At 43.3% G+C, this 24,150-nt stretch overlaps 1 protein-coding gene and 1 long non-coding RNA gene across 2 annotated transcripts in view; one reads left to right on the forward strand and one right to left on the reverse strand.

Annotated features, from left to right (window-relative positions):
• LOC142593211 (uncharacterized) overlaps window positions 1–24,150 on the forward strand; it is a 28,071-nt gene that overhangs the window by 1,936 nt on the left and 1,985 nt on the right. The window contains exon 3 of the long non-coding RNA XR_012830920.1: window positions 16,847–16,959. This is a non-coding gene — a long non-coding RNA (uncharacterized LOC142593211). The remainder of the gene's footprint in view (window positions 1–16,846; window positions 16,960–24,150) is intronic.
• AFG1L (AFG1 like ATPase) overlaps window positions 20,255–24,150 on the reverse strand; it is a 75,576-nt gene continuing 71,680 nt past the window's right edge. The window contains exons 11-13 of the mRNA XM_075707009.1: window positions 23,283–23,423; window positions 21,460–21,573; window positions 20,255–20,737 (exon numbers count right to left, since the gene is read on the reverse strand). Coding sequence (XP_075563124.1) covers window positions 20,603–20,737; window positions 21,460–21,573; window positions 23,283–23,423 — 390 coding nt within the window. The 3' untranslated portion in view covers window positions 20,255–20,602. The remainder of the gene's footprint in view (window positions 20,738–21,459; window positions 21,574–23,282; window positions 23,424–24,150) is intronic.

Below are 24,150 nucleotides of genomic sequence, written 5' to 3' on the forward strand. Positions count from 1 at the left end.
CCTTCAGTCTAGCAAACCGCTGTGTTAAAGGCGTACATCTTAAGTCGTTCACTGCTGATTTACCTGTGGAGAGTGGATGACAGCAAGGCTGAGACCCGATTTTGGTTTTTTAATTATTTTTGGGGGGTACCATTTAAGTAAGCATGTAATTGAATACATGCTGAGAACTGATCTGCTGAAGAGCCTGCTGTTTCTAAATACAGTAGCTACTCTTCATAGTAGGCATGTTAAGCTTAAAATATATCTAGGTAGCGGTATTATAAGCCTTGTTTTACCAAAATGGATTTTTTCCTTGGAAGTAAACAGGGAAAACTGGGGAGGAACTGTAGCTGAGGTCTGACAGATGTTCACGTACATGAAGCTTAAAGAGGAATGTATGCTATTCAGTTTGCTCACAGAGGCTTTGTGACCTGTGTCTTCACAGTAATGATGACACAAGCTTTTTTGAATAAAAGGAAGAAATTAACTGCCTTGGCTAATTGTACCCTTGCTAGCTAGCTAACCAAGGACACCATTTGACTGTGAAAATTGTTGGTGCACCCAAATCTCTCAGCTGGGGAGAATATCTGAAGTGAGAGTGTTCCTATATCTGCGGGTTAGAAGGGCTATTTAAAAATCTTCCTAATTGGAAAATTAAACACTATTGCTTTAAAACAGTGGTGCACTGCTTTGAAAAATTAAGACCATATGGAATCATTTATTACTTTTCAATATGTACTCAGTCTCTGGTGCAATTTTATGTACCTGCTAATGCATAAAGTCTTTTGGAGCAGGAATAAAGCACCACAAAGCATGATTTAATGCTGTAGGGTCACCAAATCTGTTTCAGATTACTGGATGTTTCAATCTGCTGAGAAGAAGGGGATGTCCCTGAACCAATGAAACAATGACGAGGAGGGGGGAGGAAAGCCCATAAATCTGAAACGCTTTGGAAATATAGTGCATGTATCAACCAAAACTTTTAAAGGATTCAGTGAGGATTTGGTCACATAAGAGAGACAGTTATGAAATGAATTATACTAAGTAACAGGAAAGTTAAAACAAAGTCAGTATTAATAGTACAATACTTGGTTGCAGTTTAAGGCGTCTTAATGAATCATGTTTTCAAACAGTACGGGCCCACATAAGCATGTGACTGTAAGAGAAAATAAGAGCAAGTAATCCGGGAGTGCACAAAAGTGCTTTTGTTTATAGTTCTGTGGTCACTGGAAGTGCCTATTCTTGTGCTTATTTACAAACACCTCTGGCTCTTTCTTCCAGAAATCCAAACATTTTTGTTCTGACTTTGTTAGAAGAGGACTTTGCGCTTCGGTTCTTTTTGTACAACTTCTGTGAGGTTCAGTCTTACAGTGCCCTTTCTCTGGCAAGGGACTAAGATGGGTCTGGTGCCTTAGCTGCTTTCCACCCCCCCTGAGTGACAAGCTGTGGGGCAATCTTTGCTCTCAGGACCTGGCCATTTTTCTTTCATTGCTTCAGCAGGGACCAAGAAGAGGCCAAGGCTGACAAGTTAACCAGGCACGGTCCATGCCACCTGGTAATGAGCTCTGCAGGCACGGGAGGCAATCTTTATGCCTTTATCATGAACCTGAGAGCAGTATAACAGTCTGGCTAGTTATGATTTAACAGAACACCCATTCTTCATCTTGCTGTGGTGTTGTGCTCTCCTTTAAATGTCATCTGTAGAGTTTCCCAGTGAGTGGGAGCTTCAGTTTTGCTTTGTATTTCTTACAGATACTGTCAAAAAAAATTTTATGTGAACATGGGTCCACTAGGTTACTGAAAAAGACCCAGATTCTTTCTTAGAGGCCATAAGCAAGCTAAAAAGAGTTTGCAGTAACTTTTATACTTCAATCAAACTATTTTGTCAGTATATATTTGTCATTTATAACCAGTAGGATTAATTGACTGGTGGTTCTTATAAGGTTGAAATCTTACATTTTTAGAAAAATTATTAAGCAAGTAAATTAATCTTTGCCTTTCCTGTAGCACTGAAGCTTGTTCATCACTGTTGTGCCTTCCATCATTCTTTAAACATTTGATAATTTGTAGTAGTCATTTCAAATAAATTCAGATCTTTTGTTTAAAATATATAGAGTGTGCATGCTTCTTCTGGATTGACACCTTAATGTGACCTCTCCTGCCTGCTCAAATTATAGCATGAAAATAAAATTCTTCAGGCAAAATGAAGCCAGTTGAATGAATACATAATTAGGATTAACACAAATACCATGACAAGTAATTGCTGTCTGTGAATAACTTTTATCCAGATCCTATACCTTATCCACTGGAAAATCTTAAATAAAATCCTCTTTAAAGTCTTTAAAACTTTCCTGAGAGTACTTGTCAGTTTAGGTATGTATTCTGACTTTAACTTGTAAGTATGACTGGTAAGATTATTACTTGCCCATAGATGGCAATAGTATTACACTGTTGAAGTAGCCCCCAGCCTATGAAATGAGGCTGTGATGGTGGTGAATGTTAACTTGGGGAATGGAAAGAAAAAATACCTTGCCTTTTTTCTTTGGCTGTGGCAGTGGCAATAGGGACTGTTCTACTTGCAGGAATGTTGGGACTAATCATGTGAGAAAAGATCCTGGAGTGATGAGGCAGCATATTTCCCATGTCTGAGGTCAGGATTTATTCTGTGAAGCTGACCTTTAAAACAGCCTGAAAATGAGGAACGTGGCACCAGAGAGCAGAGCAGGAAGCATGAAATGATGTAAGATATGTTTCTTCTGCATGTGAAATACTTTTTTTTTTTTTAAAAAAAAAACTCCAGATTTGTGATTCAGCATTTTCTGCTACTGACAGAATATAAGAAAGGGGAATATTCTATGGAAAAGGAGAAATTTCTATTGTTCTAGTCAAAATCTAATAAAATATTAGCCATCAAGTATTTTTGTTCCCTTCTGTTGAGATTGGGGGGAGGAGGGGGAGTATCTTTTACCCAAATCACTTCTCCTTCAACCTCCTGATCTGAGAACCCTGAAATGGTAGAAAAAGTGGTATTTAGGCTTAGCCTGGACATCTCATCTACCTATAACGGGTGTGAAGTGCCACCAGTTTTGTTGGTGTTGGATACCTGGGTGACTGCTGTGTTGACTCTGACAAGTGACAGCAGGACAGTCCGGCCATGAGAAATGATTGGGGTGCCGGTGCTGGGCGGATGTCTGCTGCAGGACGGGCAGCCCAGGGACCCCCCAGGGCTAAAGCATCAGCCCATGTGAGGTTGCCAGCCTGGGTTTGGTCCCAGCTGCACAGTGATGCAAGACCTCAGACACAAGCCCTCCTCTCTGAGCTTATGCAAAAGTGCTTTTACTGCCTTTTCTTCCTTATTTCTTGCCTTTCTCTTGCTGAGACGCACGAGGCTGCACTGAGAGGCCTGATGTGCTTGCTGGAGGCTCTGCTGTGGTGGAAATCTTGCCTCTTCAGTGTCAGTGTTAGCCCTTAGGCCACCACTGGGTAGGAGAAGGATGCCCCAGCCTGCTGCCGCCTCTCTGATCTGAAGCCCTGCTGACCTGTCAGGAAAGAGGGTTCGGAAGGAGAAAGTGAGGGATTCGCTTCGTCCTTCTCCCTCCTTGGAGGCTGGTTCTGTGTTAAGATGGCATTTATCTCCCTTGGTAATGGGTGGTGGGGAGCAGTCCCAGGTACTGGGGCTAAGCTGGGTCCACAGCCAGATGGTCCCTGGCACAGCGTTGGCCCAGGCTGCTAGCACTTTCCCAAACAACTCCCACATTTAAAGTCTGGCTGCAGCCACTGCACTTTGATGGGTAAGAGAGTTTAAGAGCCTGGACATGGCTGCTATGTGCCCGTTGGCTAGCTTATCCCTATGGATGTGGTCTGGGTGTGCCTGGGGTGATCTGTGCTCAGAGCGGTACCCCGTGCAGGGGCAGCCTTGCTTTCAGTGTTGAATCACGTCACAGTGAACAAGCAAGGAGACAGCCTTGTCATGCTTTCTCTTTACCTGCTGAGATGGCAGCACCAGTGAAAGTGACTGATGGCTGTTTTTCACTTGCTCCAAATGCCAGCCAGAAGGAAGCTGGCTTGCATCTGCCTAAGACTCTGAATAGATTTTTTTTTTTTTTTAAGAGTCCTAAGGGACAAGCCACTGGATACGAGCACATACTGTATTTCTGAGACCAGCACTGGAATGGCTTGCGTGGTTTAAATTGATGTTGAAAAATGGGTGGTGGAACATTAGAGCCACACAAAATGATTCAGAGCCTGAAGAAAATGCTTTGTGATGGGAGATGCGAAGCACTCGCTCTCTCTAGCTTATCAAAAAAGACTGAGCAGGGAATTGATTATGATGGCGAAGGAACTTCCTTCGGAGAAAAATATCAGGTACTGAAAGGCTCTTTAATCTAGTAAATTATGGGAATGTGCAGCAGCAAGCTGAAACCAGATAAATTCATATGAAAAACTGGGCACAAATTTATTGGAATGAAGGTGATTAATCACTGTAACAAGCTGTCAGGGTGGTTGGCGCGTTTTCCAGATGTGTCCGAGCCAAGACAGGCATGTTTCTGATGGATGTGCTCTAACCGCAGTTAAAAGCGTGAGTGACGCTGTAGTCAAGTCTCAGGCAAGGTAAGCAGGTGAGGTTTGAAGGGCTGTGATATACAAGAAGTCTGACTAACAGTTCCCAAAGGAGCTGCAAAGATCTAATGGTTCCCATCTGTCCTTAACCTCTGAGAGACTGAAAAAACCAGCGCCGAGCAGAAAGCGGAAGGGAAGAATCAAAATGACAGCCCTGTCACTGGCACACTAATGTGCCCTCTGTTTCTGCAAGGACTGTATCTTTCACCCGCTCGGGGCTTTACTAATGTATTCTCAACACCCGTCGCAAGACTGATCTTTCTCCAGTCCACAAGCGCTCTGTGCAGACTGATGTCAGTCTTCTTCATCTGAGGAGAGATTGAGTAAAAATTCTTGATGCTCAGCAGTTCATGTGATAGCTCAGATAAATAGTTTCGTTTTTGTTTGTTGTTATTTCACCTTGAGCTTTGGACTTGCCTGTTCTCCGTGCCTCCTAGGTTCCCTAGTACCCATTTCCTTGTGTTTCCTTTGCTGCTGGGCTCAGTGCGCTGTGCTGTGTTGATAATCTCTGGTGCAGTAGGTCTTGGAGGCTTCTTCTTGCTCATTCTGAGACCATTTGTTCCTCATAATTTGACAAAATGAACCCTCTCTTTCTTGCACAGATTTCACACGGGATGGGTACTTTAGTGATATGCTGTGTAGATAAGACCTTGTCAGGAACTTTTTGATAAAGTGCCTTTCATCCAGAAATATAAATTTGTAGATGCTGTAGCTATTGACAGGAATGCACTAAGGTATCTTTCAAAATACCTGCCATCTGTATCAAGAAAAGTGCTGTAATCTCATTTTAAAAACCAGCCTTTGCTCCTGGAAAACCAATTGGAGGTGGGAATCAAGAATATCTCATTCCCTGGTGCTTTTTCCAGGGTCCCAGTGCTTTCCTGCTTCCTCCCCATCTGCTTGGGTTGATGCAAGAATTTTATTCTCTCAAGCCCTATGCTGGCTTCTCCTTGCTCCAGAGGGTAGTTTTGTACAAAGTCAGAGCTGAAATAAGGCAAATGAAGGGGTGGAGTTGTCCACCAGTTGTCATCCAGTTGTCATCAATACCCACAAGCCATTAACCAGGTGCATGGACTCTGGAACATGGGAAGTTAGAGGTAGAGCAGGGGTTTGAACCGAGATCTCCAAACAGTAAGTGAGAGTCCTGAGCTTATTTTTAGGGGGCAGGGGGGAACAGAACACCCCTTTTTAAGAATAAGAAATGTTTTAAAATCTTTTTTTTTTGAGGAAAAGCAAGCAGTCTTCCATGCAGTTTTCCAGAGGCCCACATGCCTCTGGAAAGCAGTAGAAGTATCTGCATGAGCAAAAAGCTCCAGCCCAGGAAGGTACAGAGGGTGTAAGAAGAATAACACTGTGGCTGGAGAGATGGAAATGGCTTAGTTGGGGCACCGGGTAAAGTCCTGCAATGGCTGGTCTTATTTGCAAAGACTGCAGGTGAAAACAGACCCAGGTAGGAGCTGATCCAGAATATTCCCAGCCGTTGGGGAACATTGAGTTTTGGATCTGAAGGACCCATGGTTTAGGCTGAACTGAACCTATGAGTCTAAAACTTCTTCAAAACTCTGGGGAGAGGTTGCTTTTGACCTCACTCGGCAGCTTGGATCCATTTTCTTAGTCACTAGCCAGATGAAGGTTATTCTCAGTGTCAGGAAAATACCTTTGATCTCTGGCTCAGATTAGCTTACTGTTGCCCCCCAGTTTATCTGCTTTTATATGCACATCCCACTGCTAAATGTGGGTGAAATAAGTGGCTAGTCTTTTTACTCTCTTTCCTTTCAGCTTGTTGATCACAGGATTCAGTCACATGCATAGTAATGTGTAATTGAAAGACGGTGGCTTTGCCCAGCTGGCTTAGATCTCACCTTGGAGCCTGTACTCAGAAAGACCTACCTATTCTGAGTGGTGTGGGAAGCTCTCTAGGGCCCAGGATGTGAGAAGCAATCAATTCTTGTAGAAACATTTCTGCGATGTTGTGGAATCCAGCCAAGAGACATGATGAAAGTGAAAACTGTTTTCTAGGACATCCTGTTTCATTTATTTTGTCGTGCCCATAGCACTTCTCAGCAAACGTCTGTACCCTTCTGTGTGTTGATTGTGTCCTGAGTCCTTTTGTGATTTGGTTACCTTGGCAATCCAGCTAATTTTCCAGAAAAGTCAGCTCCATCAAAGTTCATTGACTTGTTACATTAATGGCCTGCTTGCTGCTTCAGTAGACTTCAGCAACCATTGATTGCAGGTTCTTTCATGGGCTTGGACCCTTATGAGAAGAGATCTGCAGAGAGGGTTATGCCCTGGCATGCTTGATTGGGGATGATATTTTTTTTTCCTTGTTTCTTCTTTGCTCTAGCTGGACTGATCATCTTTCTTGTTTCTTGAAACACTGCGGCAGCTTTTCTACATATTACCAGGCTTCTGTTCCAGCAGGTTCTCTCTAGGAGTGAAGTTTTCTGGTAAAAGTCTCTTCTTACATGCCTCCCTTCAACATGTTTGTACAATAGTTTGACTTGAAAAAGTCTCAACATCATTTCTGCCTCTAGGCAAGCTATAGAGGGGCCAATGCATAGCAAGTTCATCTATATGTTCCACTTGAATTTAACATTTTTTAGAGCTTGAGGATTAAGAGATACACCCTAAAACATGCTTAAATATGCCACAACACTGAGGATTCAAATGCCTGGCTCATTGAATGCCACGTGGGTTGCTTGCACTGTATATGGGGAGAGTCAGGTGCCTCAAAAGAACAGAACCTGACTGCACAAGGAGCTGCTTGCACCAGCCAGCAGAGGATATGAGCCTGGAAGGGGAAGTCGTACAGGGAAGCCCATGCAGTCAAGAGCTGCTCACATTTAAAAAATATAAAAAAGAATTAATAAAAATAAAAAAACCTCTAAACATGAAATGTTAACCAGACGTTGACCCATCTCCTTTGATATCTTCCTTGCTTCTTTGCCCAAGTTTTGCCTGCACGTTCTTCTCAGGATACTGGCAGTGGAGAGGATTGCTGTAAGCTGAACCATGTGGGAGGAGGAGGAGCGGAGAGACTGTGGTGATGAAGGGGTGGCAGAACAGGACTGGGGAGCTTCCTGAAGCTCTTACCGCAGCAAGCCCAATCAAGGGCCATCTCTTTTTATAGAGGCAGAGTCATGGGGTTTTCTTTGAGGAGTCCACCGTAAGCTATCCTATGAGTGCTCTGGATCTCAGAGCGTCGGGATTTCAGGCTTGGTCAAAAACCAGGCTCTTCCCCAGCTGGAAGGGCACTGGCTTGTACTATTGGGGAAGAAATGAGGCTGTATCAACTCCAAATCTGTTCCAGGTGTTGTCATTTTTTGAGAGCAATGTCAGGATCCCAGCAGATGAAGAAGACATGGCACTAAGGAGATTTCTTCACTGAGCTACAGAGAGCAACTTGTCATCGCAGCTGCCCTTGAAGTTGGGTAATTCACAGCTGCAGCTGAAGTTGGGTGATTCTCCCTTCCTCATAAGGCCACTTGTATGAACAATGAGCACCCCAGAATTAAACAAAATCCCAGGCATGGATGGCACTGCTCACCAGCTCCACTTGCCAAAAAGTCCCCACATGCAGGAGAAGCAATGACTCCTCCAAAGAGCTTCTACACCCCAGGGTGGAGAAGGCCTCCCAGCGCCAAGCCAACATGGTGCCACCACGTGCTAAAAAGGGTAGGCTGGAGACCGCAATCCAGGCGGGGATATGCCTGCCTGGGAAGTCACGAGGTAGCTATGCAGAAGCCCCGGACATCCCAAATTCTTTCAGGGGCCTGCCTGTTGCTTCGTTCCAGAGCACGCATGCCTCGTGCCGCACACCGAGGCGTTCTGTGTGGTGGTGCGGCTGGGAGGATTTTGCTGGAGCAGAGAGATTTTGCAAGGCAGAATCCGGCCGTGGCGGGGGGAAGGCTGGGATAGGATCACATGATGTGAAATACCATATTCAGCTGAATATCAGGCAGCCCCACTTCCAAGGAAGCCCTCACTTCCCAAAAGGAAAACCAAGTAGTAATTGACTGGTCGTGTATTAAAAACATAAAATCTTCTGTGTCCTGGTGAGGGTCAAGTCATCCCAGTCCTGCATGAGGCTCCACTGCCCACCTGCCCTGCACTGCCCTATACAACAGCCTCCCCATAGCCCCGCGCGATCCCTCTGCCCCTCTTTTTTGCCATCGTCCTGCCTGAGGGCTCCGACACGGGGTACAGGCTGTCCCCGAAGCACCCGCTGCGCCCACACGCGTGGCTTCCGCCTCCAGCCAGCCATCCAGCCTGCCCCAGAGCTGCTTCCAAAGGGCTCTGCGGAGGCACCTAACATTTTATTTCACGCCAGGAGCATGTGTCCCTGGAGCCTCCATTTTTTATTTTTTTCCAGCACTTTCTGAAAAGAACGTCCACCCAAGCGAGTACGGTATGTTTATTTTACTTCCTTCCCAGTCCGACGGCAAGGTGGAAGGGGGTATATTTTTATCCGTTTCTTTTTTAGAATTACCTCTGCAGGAGCAGCCAACAGCCTTTCGCAGTGACAGGCCGTACCTGGCCAGGGCCGGCCAGCCGGGCCGGCCCCCGTGTGCCGTGAGGCGGGCCTGCCATCTTGTGGGCTTCGCCTTCCTTGCAGGCCGCCGCCAGACAGTCTTCACAGCTCAGAGCTCACGCAGCCTATTTTTCTTTTTTTTTTTTTTTTTCTCCCCCGTAAATTTTCCGAAGCAGTTTTAAAATTTGAAAGGTGTTTTAAAAACAAGAGTGGGAGAAAGCCTGAAGCACCGTCCCGGGGCACACAGTCCATTTTATCATCGGGGAAATGGCTGACTACAGAGCAAGTGGACATGTTTTCAGGGCCGCAGTAGTTGCAAGCTTTGTGGGGGTCATGGACTGTCCAGATGTCTTCTTCCATTCTCCTAAGGACAAGTATCCCGATACATCTTTGCCAATCTAGAATTTTATAGCCCCGGCTTGCTAATTTTTTACCATTGGAGAGCCCAGCGTATACATGCCCTAGAGAAGACAAGTGAAGGAGAACAGGGAATGCATTTCAATTGAAATGAACCGCACAAATAATGAGCGTGATTTACGTGAAATTGCCTGCTTGGTACTATCAAAACACCCCACCGAAGAGACAGTATTGCTAGTGCTTACATGTTGGCATGGGAAAGGGTGAGAAAAAAAAAAAAATCTCTCCCCCTCTAGCAAGAGGAGAGATCCCAACGCATGGTGGAGCTAGATGATGGCGTATGATGCTTCCAAGTACAAACGTATTCCTATAAAACAGGATTAGGGACCAGCTTTCTCTTCTCAGAGTCAGCCTTTTATGCTAATTTACTGCTTATCCTGTCTTAGCCCGGGTTCTCCATTTTGCCTGGATTATGGAACAGTGGTGCCTCAAGTCACTTCAAATACAGCATTGAACTTGTCTGTTGCCACTGACGGTAAATGCACCAAAGTTAGGGGTGAGGGAACCACAAATCCTGCCTGTGTGTCTAGCCTCTCCCTTCATCAGGAACATCGCAGCCCAAGTGAAACAGTAAAATCTTCCCAACAGCTGTAGCACAAGGGCTTTGTGCAGTCCCCTTGCACGACCATGGGAGAGCTGTGGAGTGAAGGCACTGGGAAGAGGGGAGCTTGTGTCTGGTTTTAAGCCAAGAAGTGGGAAGCTCTGCTGAAACCCACTTCCCCCTGCTTTTAGCTTCTGCTTACCCTGTTACATGCAAGACATGTGAATGCAATCATCTTTCTGTTTAAAAGACAGGAGGTGCTAAAGCTACCTTTCACTCTAGCCGGGTAGCCAAGTATGTTGGAGAATTTTGACCCAAAATGAGGCTTTTGCAGCTCATTTCTCACTTCAGACATAGTCAGGAGCATGTGGCATTAGCAGCTCAATGGCTTCAGCTCCAAATGAGCTGGCAAAGGCGTTCTCAGCCCAGAAAGTTTTTCTGTTTTCTTTCCAGCAGTAAGAGTTGATCAGAGAGGCAGGTGGTTTACCAGTTGGTCATGGTATCCTTGCAAACCTTGTTCCTCTTCCACACCAAGTGACACTTAGACTTTGATTCATCATCACCTTCTTGTTTTGGAAAACTTTTAAGTTAAATAAACCCTGGACCAAACAGAGGAGAACCGCAGGGCTGCCTGGATGCTAAACTGCAGTGGCGGATGGTTAAACAGGAGGCAGCTGGGTATCGAGCCTTTGAGTTTCACAGAAGAAAGAGCAGAGGCGGAGGAGTGGGGCTAGGGGGAGAGGAATGGAGGGTGCTGCAGCAGCACCGTACAGCCGACCAAGGGCAAGCAAAGGGATGGCAGGCAGGTCCCCGTTCGGCAAAAGGACACTAGTTCTCAGGCTGAACAGGAAAAGGCAATCTGGCGAGGACAAGGACACAGCTTTGTAATGGTACAGGGGACCCCTGGAAAGACCGTAAAATGAGAACAATCAATTAACAAGCTGCTGTGGCTTCAGGAAAGCCATTATAGACATACTGGTGTAATGAGCACATCTGATGCACAGAAGCTATTTAACCTTCAGCCTTGTGCCTTATAAAGCACCTCTGGGGCACTGGGTAAGGCTGTTAATTATTAGGGTCAACCTTAGCAGACGGAGGTGTCCTCAAGTATGGGTTGCTGTGATACACTCAGATAATTTCTCCATTATGTCAATAACTAATATCCTAAATTGTTCAAGAATTGACAGATTGCGTCCATTAACCAAGCCTTAACTCATGGCTATGGGAGCTGTTACAGGTCACAAGGACTGCAAAACCCATTCACAGGTCCTTGAGTACATATATACATATATATACACACACACAGACAGTATTGTAACAGCTTGGTGTTAGCCATTAGTAAGACAAATAACCAATGCATATAAAAAGCTTAAGTAGACAATGACAGAGATTGGCTTGAGCAGATGTCTTGATGGTGAGCACTGTCTTCAGGTGCTCCGAGAGCAGAGGATGAAGTCAGTCTGACGTTTAAAGAAGGGTGTACTGAGAAATTGTACCTGAATGGACCAAAATACCAATTATATTTACTACCAAAACTGCATGATTGTTTTTTCTGGAAAAAAATATTCCATACAGCAAACATTTCATGGCTTTGATAAGCTGTGACTTGTTACATTGTTCACCCTTACACTGCAAGACAAATCTCATTGCTTTTATTAATACAGGCCATATAATTTTTTGTACTTAAATGCAAACATTTTTTTCCAAGTGCAGCCTATGAAGAACTGGTATATTTGGAAAGTGCAGTATAGGTAGGTAAGAAATCCCATTGATTCACGAAGAGGTTTTATTGTTTTGTCTCAAAGCCAAGCACGACTGGAAAAGCACCTGTCCTAAGCGGAGCCATTGTAAAGGGGCGCAGCACTGAAGGCTTTGCTGCCTGAGCTGGCACACCGGCTGCACGAAACTTGTGGAGGAGAAGGGAGATGCCCGTGTTACTGTGTCAGAGCATTACATGTGTCTGAGCTTACCTGCCTGAGACTCCTCTGGCTGGCTGACGGCCTGGGTTAAATCAAAGGAGGCCAAGGAGAGACAGGAGAGAGGAGGAAAGGAAACAGTGATGGTGATAAAGCCTAATAATACCCATGGTCCTTCAGGGGATCGGTGGGGAGCGAGGTACTGGAACAACTGCTGCCAGCCTGCTGCCAGAAGGGTGACAAACTGTTTTTTCCAAGGCCAGTGATGAACACAGAAAGATATTAAACCCTCCCCCAGTATAGATGAAAGGACTGGGGAGTGGGGGTGTGGAAAGGAGGGAAGAGCAGCTCTTAAGGAGAGAAATGACTGGAGTTGCAGATGCACCTGGCTGTGCAACCAGAGCCGAGGACCGATGGGCTGCAGGGGGATTTCAGAGGCTTGTCCAAGCTGCAGGAGAGGTGATGAGGGGGAAGCCCTGAGCACTGAGACCTCCCACAGGCTTCGCCCTGTCTCCCGATTTGCAGCGGGCTTTTGGCTGTACCGCCAGCCATTCTGCCCCAAAGGGAGAGCTTCATCTGTCCATCGCAGGCTGTTCGGAGGGGAAGGGGCTGGCAGGCAATATGTTCAGAGAGAGCAGTCCTGTTTTGTTTCGACACAGGGAGTGGGGTGCAGGGGACAAAAATGGAGGTGCCAGCCGCACCAGTCAGGAGGTGAATGTGGCAGCAGCCTTCATCTGCTGAGCTTGTGCCCTGGGAGAGATGGCAAAGCTGGGGTGGGGAGGGGTACTGCTCTCCCACCTGGAAGGATGTTTGGGTTTTTTTCCCCACAGACATCCTTTATTAGACGCACCGCTACCACCTTTCCCCACAAACCTCATCTCAGCTGCGTCCTTAGACTGCCACGGCTGCAGCATCACTGCCACAGCATCGCTGCCATACCTGTGAGCAGGGGGCCAGTGCCTGCGGGAGAGGCCGCCGGGGCAGAGTGAGCCCAGGTGCATCATGCGCCAGAGCCATCTTCCCACCAAAACTGGCCAGGCGGCTGTGACTGAAATTTAATTTGCCTGGTGCGTTCAGTGGACATTTTAATCAGCATTTCCTACAATCTACTTGGCAAAGAGGCTCAACTGGCAGCTGCCTGACTGAATGGGCTTTGCACCCAGTCTAACCTTCTCCATTCGCAATTTCCAGTGCTGGAAAACCTCTCTGTCTCGCTCTCAGAAGTTTCTATAGCAATCACGGCTGTCCTAGCTAAGCACTGAAAATGGCAGCCCATTCAGATTGTAATTTTGCTGGACAGTAATTGCTCATCTCTCCATTGGCCTCTGAAATGTTACTTTTCGGGAGATATCAACCACAACTGGAGGAGACTGGTCCTCCGCCTCTGTTTTCAACAAACTTCATCCCCCCACACCCCAGCTAACTTTGTCAGCTGTTTGCAGTGTGTTTGAACCTTGACTAACAGGGAAGCGTTGTCAGGCACACCGTACCTCAGCTGCAGAAAAGACCTGACGTGAGCGATGCTCTTAGCAAGCCTGCAGGAAAAAACCTCGCCGCCCAACACATCATGTTGTGACCTGAACATTATCCATCACTGTAGGTAGAAAAAGTTACACAAGCATGTTTGGCTTTACTAATTCTAAAAGACTGGAGGATACAAAGAAAGCTTTTTCTTCACGTCATTGAGCTTACTTTTCCTGGTTCAGTTAACTTCAGCTTAAACAACCACTTGATCTTTTGTTCCATGCTTCATCTTTCAGCAGCTGTGATGGCTCTTAATTACTGTGACACTGAAGAACTGGATGCTAAAAATATATTAAGTAACAGAACGAAAGGTTTTGCTCCTTGCAAGAAGAGGATGTGGTAGCATTATACCCCAGCTTGGGGAGGAACCGATCAACCATTTCTCAAACTCTTCTAATAATCTTTCCCTATACTTTTATGGCTATTGTTGCCTGCTGGAAAAATTAGCTTGAAGCTGAGTAAGGGGAATTGTGGATAAGTGTTTGCAATTTGGCTTTGGACTGACACAGTGTGATTGCACTCAAAGAATTTGAAGTCTTTGCACTGGCAGCAGTACTTGAATCTGGGAATATAGGATTCGCATTGGAAAAGAGTGGTTTTTTATAACGATTTAAATGAACAATTTCAGCTAGAGAGTGGATTAACAGAGCCAACTAAACCCTTCACCCTGACAAAGAACTGGCGGGAGGACTATAGAAACTCATCCAAAATTTTACCAACATGAATGCAGAGTAATAGGTCAGTGAGAAGCATTTCTGTATTTTAATGGCGCTCTTAGAATTCAATTCAATGTAAAACAAAAGTTGTTTTACAAATATGTGGAGAATGCAGAAGGCTGGAGAGGGAGCAAGTGGCCTGCATCCTCCATCTGCTCCATCCTCCCTCTACTCCCGTGCAAGGGACTGTCACTGCAACTCCTCCTTCTCGGCAGACAGAAGGGCAAACGCAGGCACTGCCCTAACCCGAGGGTCAGAAACATCTCCCGTTCTGCACTGGCACGGATGCACCCCCAGACCCCACACCCCGTATTTCATGTGTGTCAGAGCAGCAGGGAACTCCAAGCCCGGGGTCTCAGGGAAGCTGAGCCTCTGCAGACCTGTGTTCCTACCTCAGAAATGAGGTCGCAGCACAACAGAAGAAAGATGAGGTATCCCAAGAAGAGCAGCGCTCTTCTCTGACAAGAGATGGACACGCTGGGGATCGCTCATCTCTGAGAGGAAACGGATCAGGGGGATATGAGAGAAACATCCATTGGACAAACAGAACTGCAAAGGCAGATTGGCTGCATCTGTTCCTGAAGTATCTTTGGAGAGTCAGCGAAGCATGCGAAGGGACTTTTTTTTTTTGATCAAAATTTCTAATGAGACCCTGATGGCTGACCACTGCAGGATGTTTGAGGCCAAAAAAAGAGGATCTTAAATCAGTCTGGAGAAGGATCCAATGTTTATGTAATTAACAAGGCATGCAACTTTTGGCAAGGATGCAGCCTCCTGCCTCACAAACCTGTGTGGATCTCTTAATGGGATATTAGAAAGTTCCCTGGATGCTCTTCTCAAATATTGGATACTGCACTGCTGCAAGCAAGATACTGGAGCAAGTTGGTCACAGCATGATATTCAATATGACGATCCCTCTCTTTGGAAGAAATGGGAGGATTGAGGGCTTCCAGGAAAAGGTATGAGAGGGGGGAAAATATCTGGAGAAGAAAATGGAAATTGTCCCAAAATTAAACCCCTCCTAAAAAATTTTGAAGTGCTGGTTTCTCAAGCCCAAACTGTAAAACACTCTTGGCCATCTGTCAGGAAGAACTGACTATCTGCCACCAGCATCCACGGAGAAGTGTCACGCTGCAGCCTTGCTCTCCCATTCCCAACACTAATAGGTGCTGCATGAGGGCACCCGCACTGGGGTGCTGCAGTGACCCTCAGACCCTCCCGACTCATCAGTGCGGGGACTTCTCTACCTGCCTAAATGTTAACTAACTGCTTCCCGGGGGAATTTGCCAAGCTGCGTAAAACCTGTTACAACTAACTGCAGAACTAATTTGCTGACACCGAAAGCAGATCTTGAACGGTAAGAATCCCAAATTAACAGGGGGGCGGGAAGAGCACTTTATATTGTGGTTTGCACTCAGCTGGAGCACCCCACCCTCAAGTTGTTGGAGAAAAGAGTCAGAGAATTGGAAAAAAGGTTCCCAAACCAAAAACTAGGGCTGCTGGCAGCAGTAACCAAGGAGGACAAGTCTAAACTGCCTCTGGAGGAGGACCTTTTTGACAAGCCCTGGACACACCTACCAAAAGCTGAGCCATGGTGCAGGGCAACGGTGTGTGGTGCTATGGCTCATCCAGGCAACCAAGTGCCCAGAAATTGGCAGCGCTGCCAGTTCAGGGTTGCCCCCTGGAGACAGAGATAAAAAACCCCGTATCTCACTAAGTAATTAATGCAAGGCCTACCTATTCAGAAGGCATACCTTAAAATAGCGTGAGTAATAAGTGAAATGTTTATAAATCCTGGATTTATTAATTTTTCTTTATTACAACATAAATTCTTCTCAAATAACAGAAGGATTTAACAGGGTTCAGTTTGTTATATATTAGACTCAAAATGACATATTTTTTTTTAAAAAAATCAGTATACAAGGAAAATCCCAACAGAATTTACAAAGCCACTGTAGCTCACAAGTACAGGAGCTAAGGTTGTAAAGAATCACATAGGAAATTTGTCATTACAGATAAAGAAAAACTACATGAATTGTAGGGTTTTAATCACAAACCTCAGATTTTTTTTTTCTTTAAAATAGATGCATTATTTAAAAAATCATCACTGCAAAGGGGCATGTGGTGTTTAGGTGATGGCATTAATTCTGTAACCCAAACAAGGAAACTAATCCGCTTTGAGTAGCTAAACTATTTCTTGCACTGTTTACATACTTTACTGAAGTATTTTCATCCCAGAGCCTCAGCAAGCATCTTAGAATATTAATGAGTGAAGCCTGGCAGTATTCCAGGGTTAGCAAATAAGAAAGTAACATCATTCCCACTTTAGCAACAGGGAAACGTGAGGCACTGGGATTATTCAGATCCAGGTAACTACAGAAAGAAAACTCCTGAATCTTGATCCTCTTAGACAGGTCTTCATGGCGAGACGACTCTTCCTCCTTATTAGATGGCTGGTGACTGCGCTGAGCACTGTTTGAAACCTGGTCAGGTTTCTTCATGTTTAAATTGCTGCAAAATAGGTGACATCTATCCAGTTATAGTATCATTATGATCACCTTTACTCAAAAAAAAGCCATTAATGGTTTTCCTTTTTTAGAGCAAAAAGCAACAACAGCAAGAAGTGCATCTTCAATCCCTCCAAAGACCCATAGAAGGCGGCTGTCTCGTTACACCCAAAATACTGCAATTGTTCCCGTGATGTGTGCAAAGGTAAATACAGAAAACCAGTAAGCTTTGAAAGACAGAATTGCATTATTTATAAAAAAAGGTAAGAGCTAGTACACAAGAATGCAAAATGAAAATACAGCTTTAAAGATAAAATGTCTATATAGATAGAGTAACTATGGTCACAGAAGCTGTAATTTAAATTTTCAGGCTTTGGGAACATTCCTTTGTCAATCAAGTATTTGAAGTAAGTTAGCTGAGAGATTCTCAGCTAGGACGTGGCCTTTATAAGCCAACATAAAACACTTCACGTGGTCCATAATCACAAGGATTTTACTTCCTGTGACAGCAAAATATCATACCACATCAATAAGGTTACTTGAAAAGACCTTTAAAAATAACTCAGCAATAATGTTTGCTGAATGACTAAGAGGGAAATAAAAACATGTTGCAGATCTGAGATGAAATGAATTTGCAAGTTAAGAAAAAACTAAAAAGCCAATACTTGAACTTGGGATAGCAGCATCCAGCATAAATCCAGCAATTTTAAGGCCATTAAGGAGTGTGCGTAATTCATTCACAGGTGTTTTGCTGTTTACATTTTGGCAACTAGAACATCTTAAAGTGGGAATAAAAAGCCATGGACTGCTGCTGTCTGACAGCAGTGAGGATCGGGCCCGGCAGCAGGACTGCTGGGAGCGCAGGGGACCCAGTGCCCTGGGGCAGGACGTACCCAGTGTTGTCTGCTGTGCCCCAGGGACAGATTCTGGCCAGTGCCAGTTGGCCTGGAAGTTGTTTGGCCTCAGAAGAAGCCTCCTCCAGATTCACTACTGGAAAGAGACTTTATGTGTACTACAGCATTATTAGCATCATCATAAAATAAGCCCATAGGGCCTCAGTTTCTTCAGGGAAGTGGCCGGATATACATATGCTGCTTCTGTGGTTACGGTGGGGATCTCTGCCCCAGCACCTGGCCTGGCTGACAAACTGGTCCCATCAATCTCTCCTTGTGGTCCTGACCTAAAAGCGGCAATCCACACACTGCAGTGCAACCACAAATACTGCACAGTGATTTAAGTAGCTTTTCTTGTTTACAGCCTCTTTCAGCCCCCAAACCCTTCTGGAATATTCCCCATTTTTTCTCCTTGATTACTGCTGGTGCCTACCAGTGACTCCCAACAGATGGCTTCCTTGCTGGCCAAGGAAAGACCGCACCATGCTTTTATTTAGGAATATGTCCTGGAAGCACCACTGGTTCTGGAAACTTTTGGGAACTTCCCTCCTGTGGTTTGACAGAGCTCACCTACATCCCAGGAGGCTTTCAATGATACCTAAGTCCCACTGCCTTTCAGAGTTTCTAAAAACCTGCGGTATCTGAGTTTGGGATGGGTGCTCAGATTGCAGAAAAGCCTCAAATACTGATAGGCAGAGCTGCATCAGTTGGAGCACGAGCACATCTGCCCAGGGGGCTCCAGGGAGCCCCTGGCTAAATGAGGTCGGTCATCAGCCACACAGACCTGGCAGAAACGCTTCACTTCCCTAGCCTCAGACAGTCTCCATGGGAAAGCAGAACCTGCCAGAACCTCCTCTCTCACAGGTGCCAAATGTCTCACCTGTGTTCTGCAAGATCATGCATTTCCCCTGTATCACATGACGGAGGAGGGCATACAGGCTAAACATATAAACAGCTTTTAAAATAATGCAAATAAATACCCAGACGCAAGATGCTTTAGGGTATCTACCACCACCTCCCATTTTCCCACAATACATTCTGGTTCAGACAAGGCAGGAGGCATTTGAATGCTGCTAGAAAAAAAGGCAAGGCTGAAGCTTCAGGAGAGTTATCAGCACAGGCCCAGGCTGATGAGTATAGACTGCCATGTATAAATATAGAACCTCACACACTTAAATTATATATATTAGTTTTATCTATATTTTTATATATATGTATAAATTAAGTATATATATATATATGTGTGTGTATATACAGACACACATGCATGAATCTCAAAAGTCACTCTGTTGAGAAACCTAATAAAAATCTCTGAAAATACACATCAATTATTCAGATATTCTTAAGTATAAGCAATGTATTCTGATTGGGGTTTTCATAAATATGCATTAAAATTCTCCATGGTAGTCACCCTTGTGGGAATGACAACATAGTTGCATAAGTTGTAAACTATAAATATAGGCTTTAAAAATTCTTTGAAGAACAGGTATAGCCAGTATAAGTAATTTCCAGGGCAAACAGAAGTGATCAGAACAGAAAACCAGACTTGAGCACATGGCTCTGAAACATCTGTATTGCCGTAACACATGCAAGTGCACAGGACCTCTCCAGTCCTCCCCACCCCCAAAAAGTCCCTTTTAAAAGATTCTTTTAATTGCGATGGGGTTTACAACTGAACCAAATTAGATCAGGCTTAACAAAGGCAGAGAAGACAACTTTTGATAACAGATACAGTACAAGAAAAAGGACACGTTGCAAAATCCAAGAAAACCCCTCAAATTTGGGGATGGTGTGTTACGTATCTCCTCCCTAAGAAATTAGGGAAATCTTTTCTGTAAATCTACATAATATTTTTCCCTATTCAGGGTTTCTAAATATGCTTTTAAAATTACTTTTTATAAAAATGCCGTATAAGCCAATACGCGCAATACCATGTTTTGTTTCAGTTAGATTAAAATGACACAATTGCATTTTTAACTAAAAGAAAGTTTCCAACTACAAACATGAGGATGGGTGATGTGCTTTGGGCAATCAGTTAATATCCCATCTTTTCCATAAAATACATTCCTTTTGTAACATGATGAATTGCCTCAGCAATTGCACTGCTCTCCCCAGACCAGAGCAGGTGTGCTAGCAGCAATGGAAGGTTTGGTATAGATGAAGCCCGAGAAAATTCAGGGTAGAGATGCATCACTGGTGTAGAGGCAGCATATGGAGGCTTGCAAGAACTGCAAATTTTAGGAAGAGTATTAACTTGCACTTATATGTTACAGTATACCCTGTCTTATCATAGTTTCTTTTCCCATCCATGATTACTTAAGATTTTAATCCTGTGCAGTTTCAAGTACCTTCAAGCTCCTCCTCAGGCTTCTCTCTTGGTTCAAACCATTAGTTTTCAATGTACCAGACTGAGCAACAGTCTGATTACAAGAAACTCTTTGAGCCTGAAAGTCAGCAGATGGCTACACATAGAAAATAGGGAAAAAAAAAAGCCCAGAATACACTACAGAGGAGTTCCAGGATTCTAGCAGGGACTTATACAACATCAGGAGTTTCATAAAGAAAGCATCTGATTTTTCTTTTGTGCAAACTGCATTGTACATGACAGAAGCTGCGCATGAACCACAAAGTACCCTCTTCACATGACATTATAATGTGACCCCACATGGCCCATTAACTTTGTCTCTAGATGAATTCTCCAGAAAAATTCTAATCCCATTAAACTTCCTGAACATCAAAGTTGTATTTTACAGAAAACAAAACGAAGGCAAAATTTCACATGTGCACACACTAGTGGTACAGAAAAATAACCAAGTCCTCATGTCTTAAGCACAAAAAAATAACTGATGAAAGAAAACATGGTCCAGATGATAAAGTGCAATTATTATTTCAGTTGTGCTAAAAAACTTTCCAATTCTGTAGTTTTACTTCCTGGTGATTTTATTCAACTTTTAATTATAACGTTTTTTTGCTTCTGTCCCCATCTTTCCAGTACTGTTCAGTTTGCATCTCTGTAAGCCGTGAGACAGTACGCTGAAAGGCAAAGATTTCCTCTTCTCCTGTAAACATGGAGAGTCCTTTGGCAGATTCCTACATTAATACACAAAAAAAGTACCACAGAACTGTGAGAGACGTAGCTGTACTGAAGTGCACCCCATCTAACTCCTAAGGCTGAGTGCTTTACAGGCTTTGACAATACACCAGCATGGCACCAAAAAATAAAATTAACGTCCAAAAATTAAAGAAAAGCACCTATTTCAGCTGGGTAATCCTCTGAAGGAATATAGCAAAACAATAATTTGGGTTTAACATAACATGACGACATGTTAGCCATCTATTTTCACTTTTCTGTTGACTAATTGTATACTGATTTAGATAAATAGTTTAAAAATTCACTAACAATAACTAGGTTATAAGGAAAAGGAAAAACAGAATAAGCAACATGCAAAATAGTACTGTTTGTGAGGCAGTCCTATACAGTCTAGGAAGAGCTAGAACAGACCATCTTTTATTTCTGTATTTTAAATGTAGAAGCTAAACTTAAATCAGTATTTTCATACATGATCGAACAGATACAATGATTATCAAAATGACCTTAAAACTTACACAAAATGGTTCTATATATTGTGACATTTTCTTTGACTAGGAATAAATAACGTAACATGCAATTACGAGAGCGACAGATACACTGCAGAAAAAGCAGCAAATCGCAAGTTAAATGTTTACTTGATTCCTCTTCCTAAAATGCTGCTGTAATTATGAGACCAAAACCAATTTTGTTACAAAAGGGAGAGGATGCTAATATCATGTACCTGGCTTAAGTCCAAATCATCCATCAACACTCTGTTGTCCTCTAGCTCACCATTGTCATGTTCTACCAGGAACAAGCTTTGGAGAGGAGTCACTGCAGAACAAATAATACGCACCTGAGAGAAGGAAAACAGGCAACAATATCATCACTTGGGCTTTACAGAAAAGGGCTAAATACATGTTTTATGAAAAGCAAACTTCAAACTACGACCTTGGTTTTTTTCCAGGTATCTTCCCTTTCTCTTATTAGCACTGCTGTTACAGGATTCACCTGACTTAGTCATTTGGAATATTAACCTTAAAAGATCTTTTTCTCCATAACAACTCATGTGACTTTTACTCAGAGAACAGCGTAACTGTGCTGTTAAATACTCAGAATATCTGCTATATATGCAATGAGTTCACAATCAAGTTCACTTTTAAAATAACAGCTATGAAGTATCGGTAACCAATGCTTTCTTTCCCTCCATAGTTAGATTCTTCTCGGTAGGTAAGTGCACTGCACGCTTATTTCCATCTAAAGAATGTTTAAATTCCAAATTTCCCAGCAGGCTGAGTGGAGGCACTCTTGCTTTCACCTATGCTACTCAAGTGCACATTATTTGCTAATAATGATGCTGTTTTCATGTCTGCTGGGAGGAAATACAATGTGCAGTGAAATACAGCATCTCTGGGGGCCTGCAGTGAAGACAGACTGAAATATTATTACAGAAGGAGACACTTGTTCAGAGCATGTAGGTAAAATGTTTGCATTGTGGACACGTCTCCACAAATATGCTCTCTCAGGTATTTTTTCCAAACAACTGCTTGAAACAGGAGTTTAACACTTGTGGTTTTCCTATGGAGGAAGCGATAGAAAGCAGCTGTTTGCTTGCAATTCTTAATGACAGCACATAGATAGAGCAGACCACTCCCCCCCTATTTCTAACACACTATTATTAGTTTTTATAAATATCAGCATATCCTCTTAGAAACTGTCCGTTTCCAAATCATAAAGCACAAAGAATCTGACTGACTTGAATGAGACTACTCATACATTTAGTTAGTTCAATATCTTGCTGAATCGGGGCCTTTCCGATCATCTTGCCAGGACATTCTTGAAAAAAAAAAAAAAAACTCAATCGATATTTCCTGATTGCATAAATATTTAAGTGTGTGCATACATAATCACACATAAGATAGGGCTGCACATCTTGTATTACTTTAAAAAAAAAAATCTTAAACATGAACTTCTCTTTGTTTTAGTAGTGCTGATTTTGCTTCCATGATCGAAACCTCCACATGAGGTGCTGCATTTATCATTACTATCCCGTTAGCAGTTCTGCAACCTAATGTAAAGCCTACAGTGACTGTTTCCTTTAAACTTAATGTTGTAACTATACTATTAACTCCTCAGTACCCTGCTCAGGAATGCACTGATTCCTGACCAACTGCCCGTACAGATTAAAATTTAAAAAATTTAAATTTACTCCAGCACAGTTGGCAGCACAGTCTTGCATTATTAAAATGATGACATGGCTTCTGTGGTTTTCCTGGGTTAGGAAAGAAATAACATCCCTATTCAAGAAAGGCAAATGAGCTCAGGCTTATATTTATGGTCATGCTTAATACTCAAAGAAATCAAAAAAATACCTGCTTATTTGCCTTTATTGCAATGGGGCCTTTTTTGTGAAGCTGGAATGATGTTTCTTTGCAGTGCTAGTTCATTCTGCTTATGTTCTCCAAATCATTACTACAGAAAGCCTTATGTCAAACCAATTATAACAGTCAGGGTTTAGGGGTCCCAATATTATACCTATACATATAGGAAAGGCTTGCTTCTCACCTTATGCTCATAAAAGGTATCAATAAGAGTAATGAAACGACGAGCTTGTGTCCTTTTTGCCATTGTAAGAAGTGGTATGTCACGAACAAAGACCGTGTCAAAATGCTTTGAGATCTCCAAATAGTCACTGGCCCCAAGAGGCTGAAATGAAAGAAACCATAAGAAATGGAAAGCCGTGATAGAATGATACATAAACACTGTATCTTGAAATACTGCAACTACAGGAGAGAGGGTGTAAAGTCCTGATCATATTTTTATTTTTGTTTCTTCGTATCTTGCTTCAGGAATGCTTGTTTGCGCTTACTGACATAGGTATATATGGGTGCTCATTCATACTGTCGGCTTTACCTCAACAGTGTTCGACAGTTAAAAATGTGGCTCTTCTGCATCCGGACAATGTTATGATCTCTCTGACAACCTCAAACAAAATAATCACTATAAACCATAATCTGTAGAAGAAAATACATGGTTAAACTACGAAGTCAACCTAAAGCATAAATAATTTGAACAGCTATTGGATGTGTTCCAGCAGCGAGATTTTTAAACACAAATGCATAGGCTAGTTACTAAATCATAAGTAGACCTGCATTTAGTTCACCCAAGACTAACCCAGACTGAATAAAAATCCTATGTCCTAAGTACTGAAAGCAATGGGAAACAGACAAAAAATACAATTTTATAGCAGTTCCTTTGTTCATGGTTTCACCTGTAATGATGAAATAAAAATCTTTAATAAGAACTTAGTAGTTTCTATTTGTGTATCTCAAACACCAGCAGAAGATATACACAAATAGTAGTAGCTCATTCAAGTACACATTCAAATACATCCATTTAAAGTTACTTTTTCATTACCTAGAAGATAATTTTT

The sequence above is a fragment of the Pelecanus crispus genome, chromosome 3 (assembly GCF_030463565.1).
Source record: "Pelecanus crispus isolate bPelCri1 chromosome 3, bPelCri1.pri, whole genome shotgun sequence".
NCBI lineage: Eukaryota > Metazoa > Chordata > Aves > Pelecaniformes > Pelecanidae > Pelecanus > Pelecanus crispus.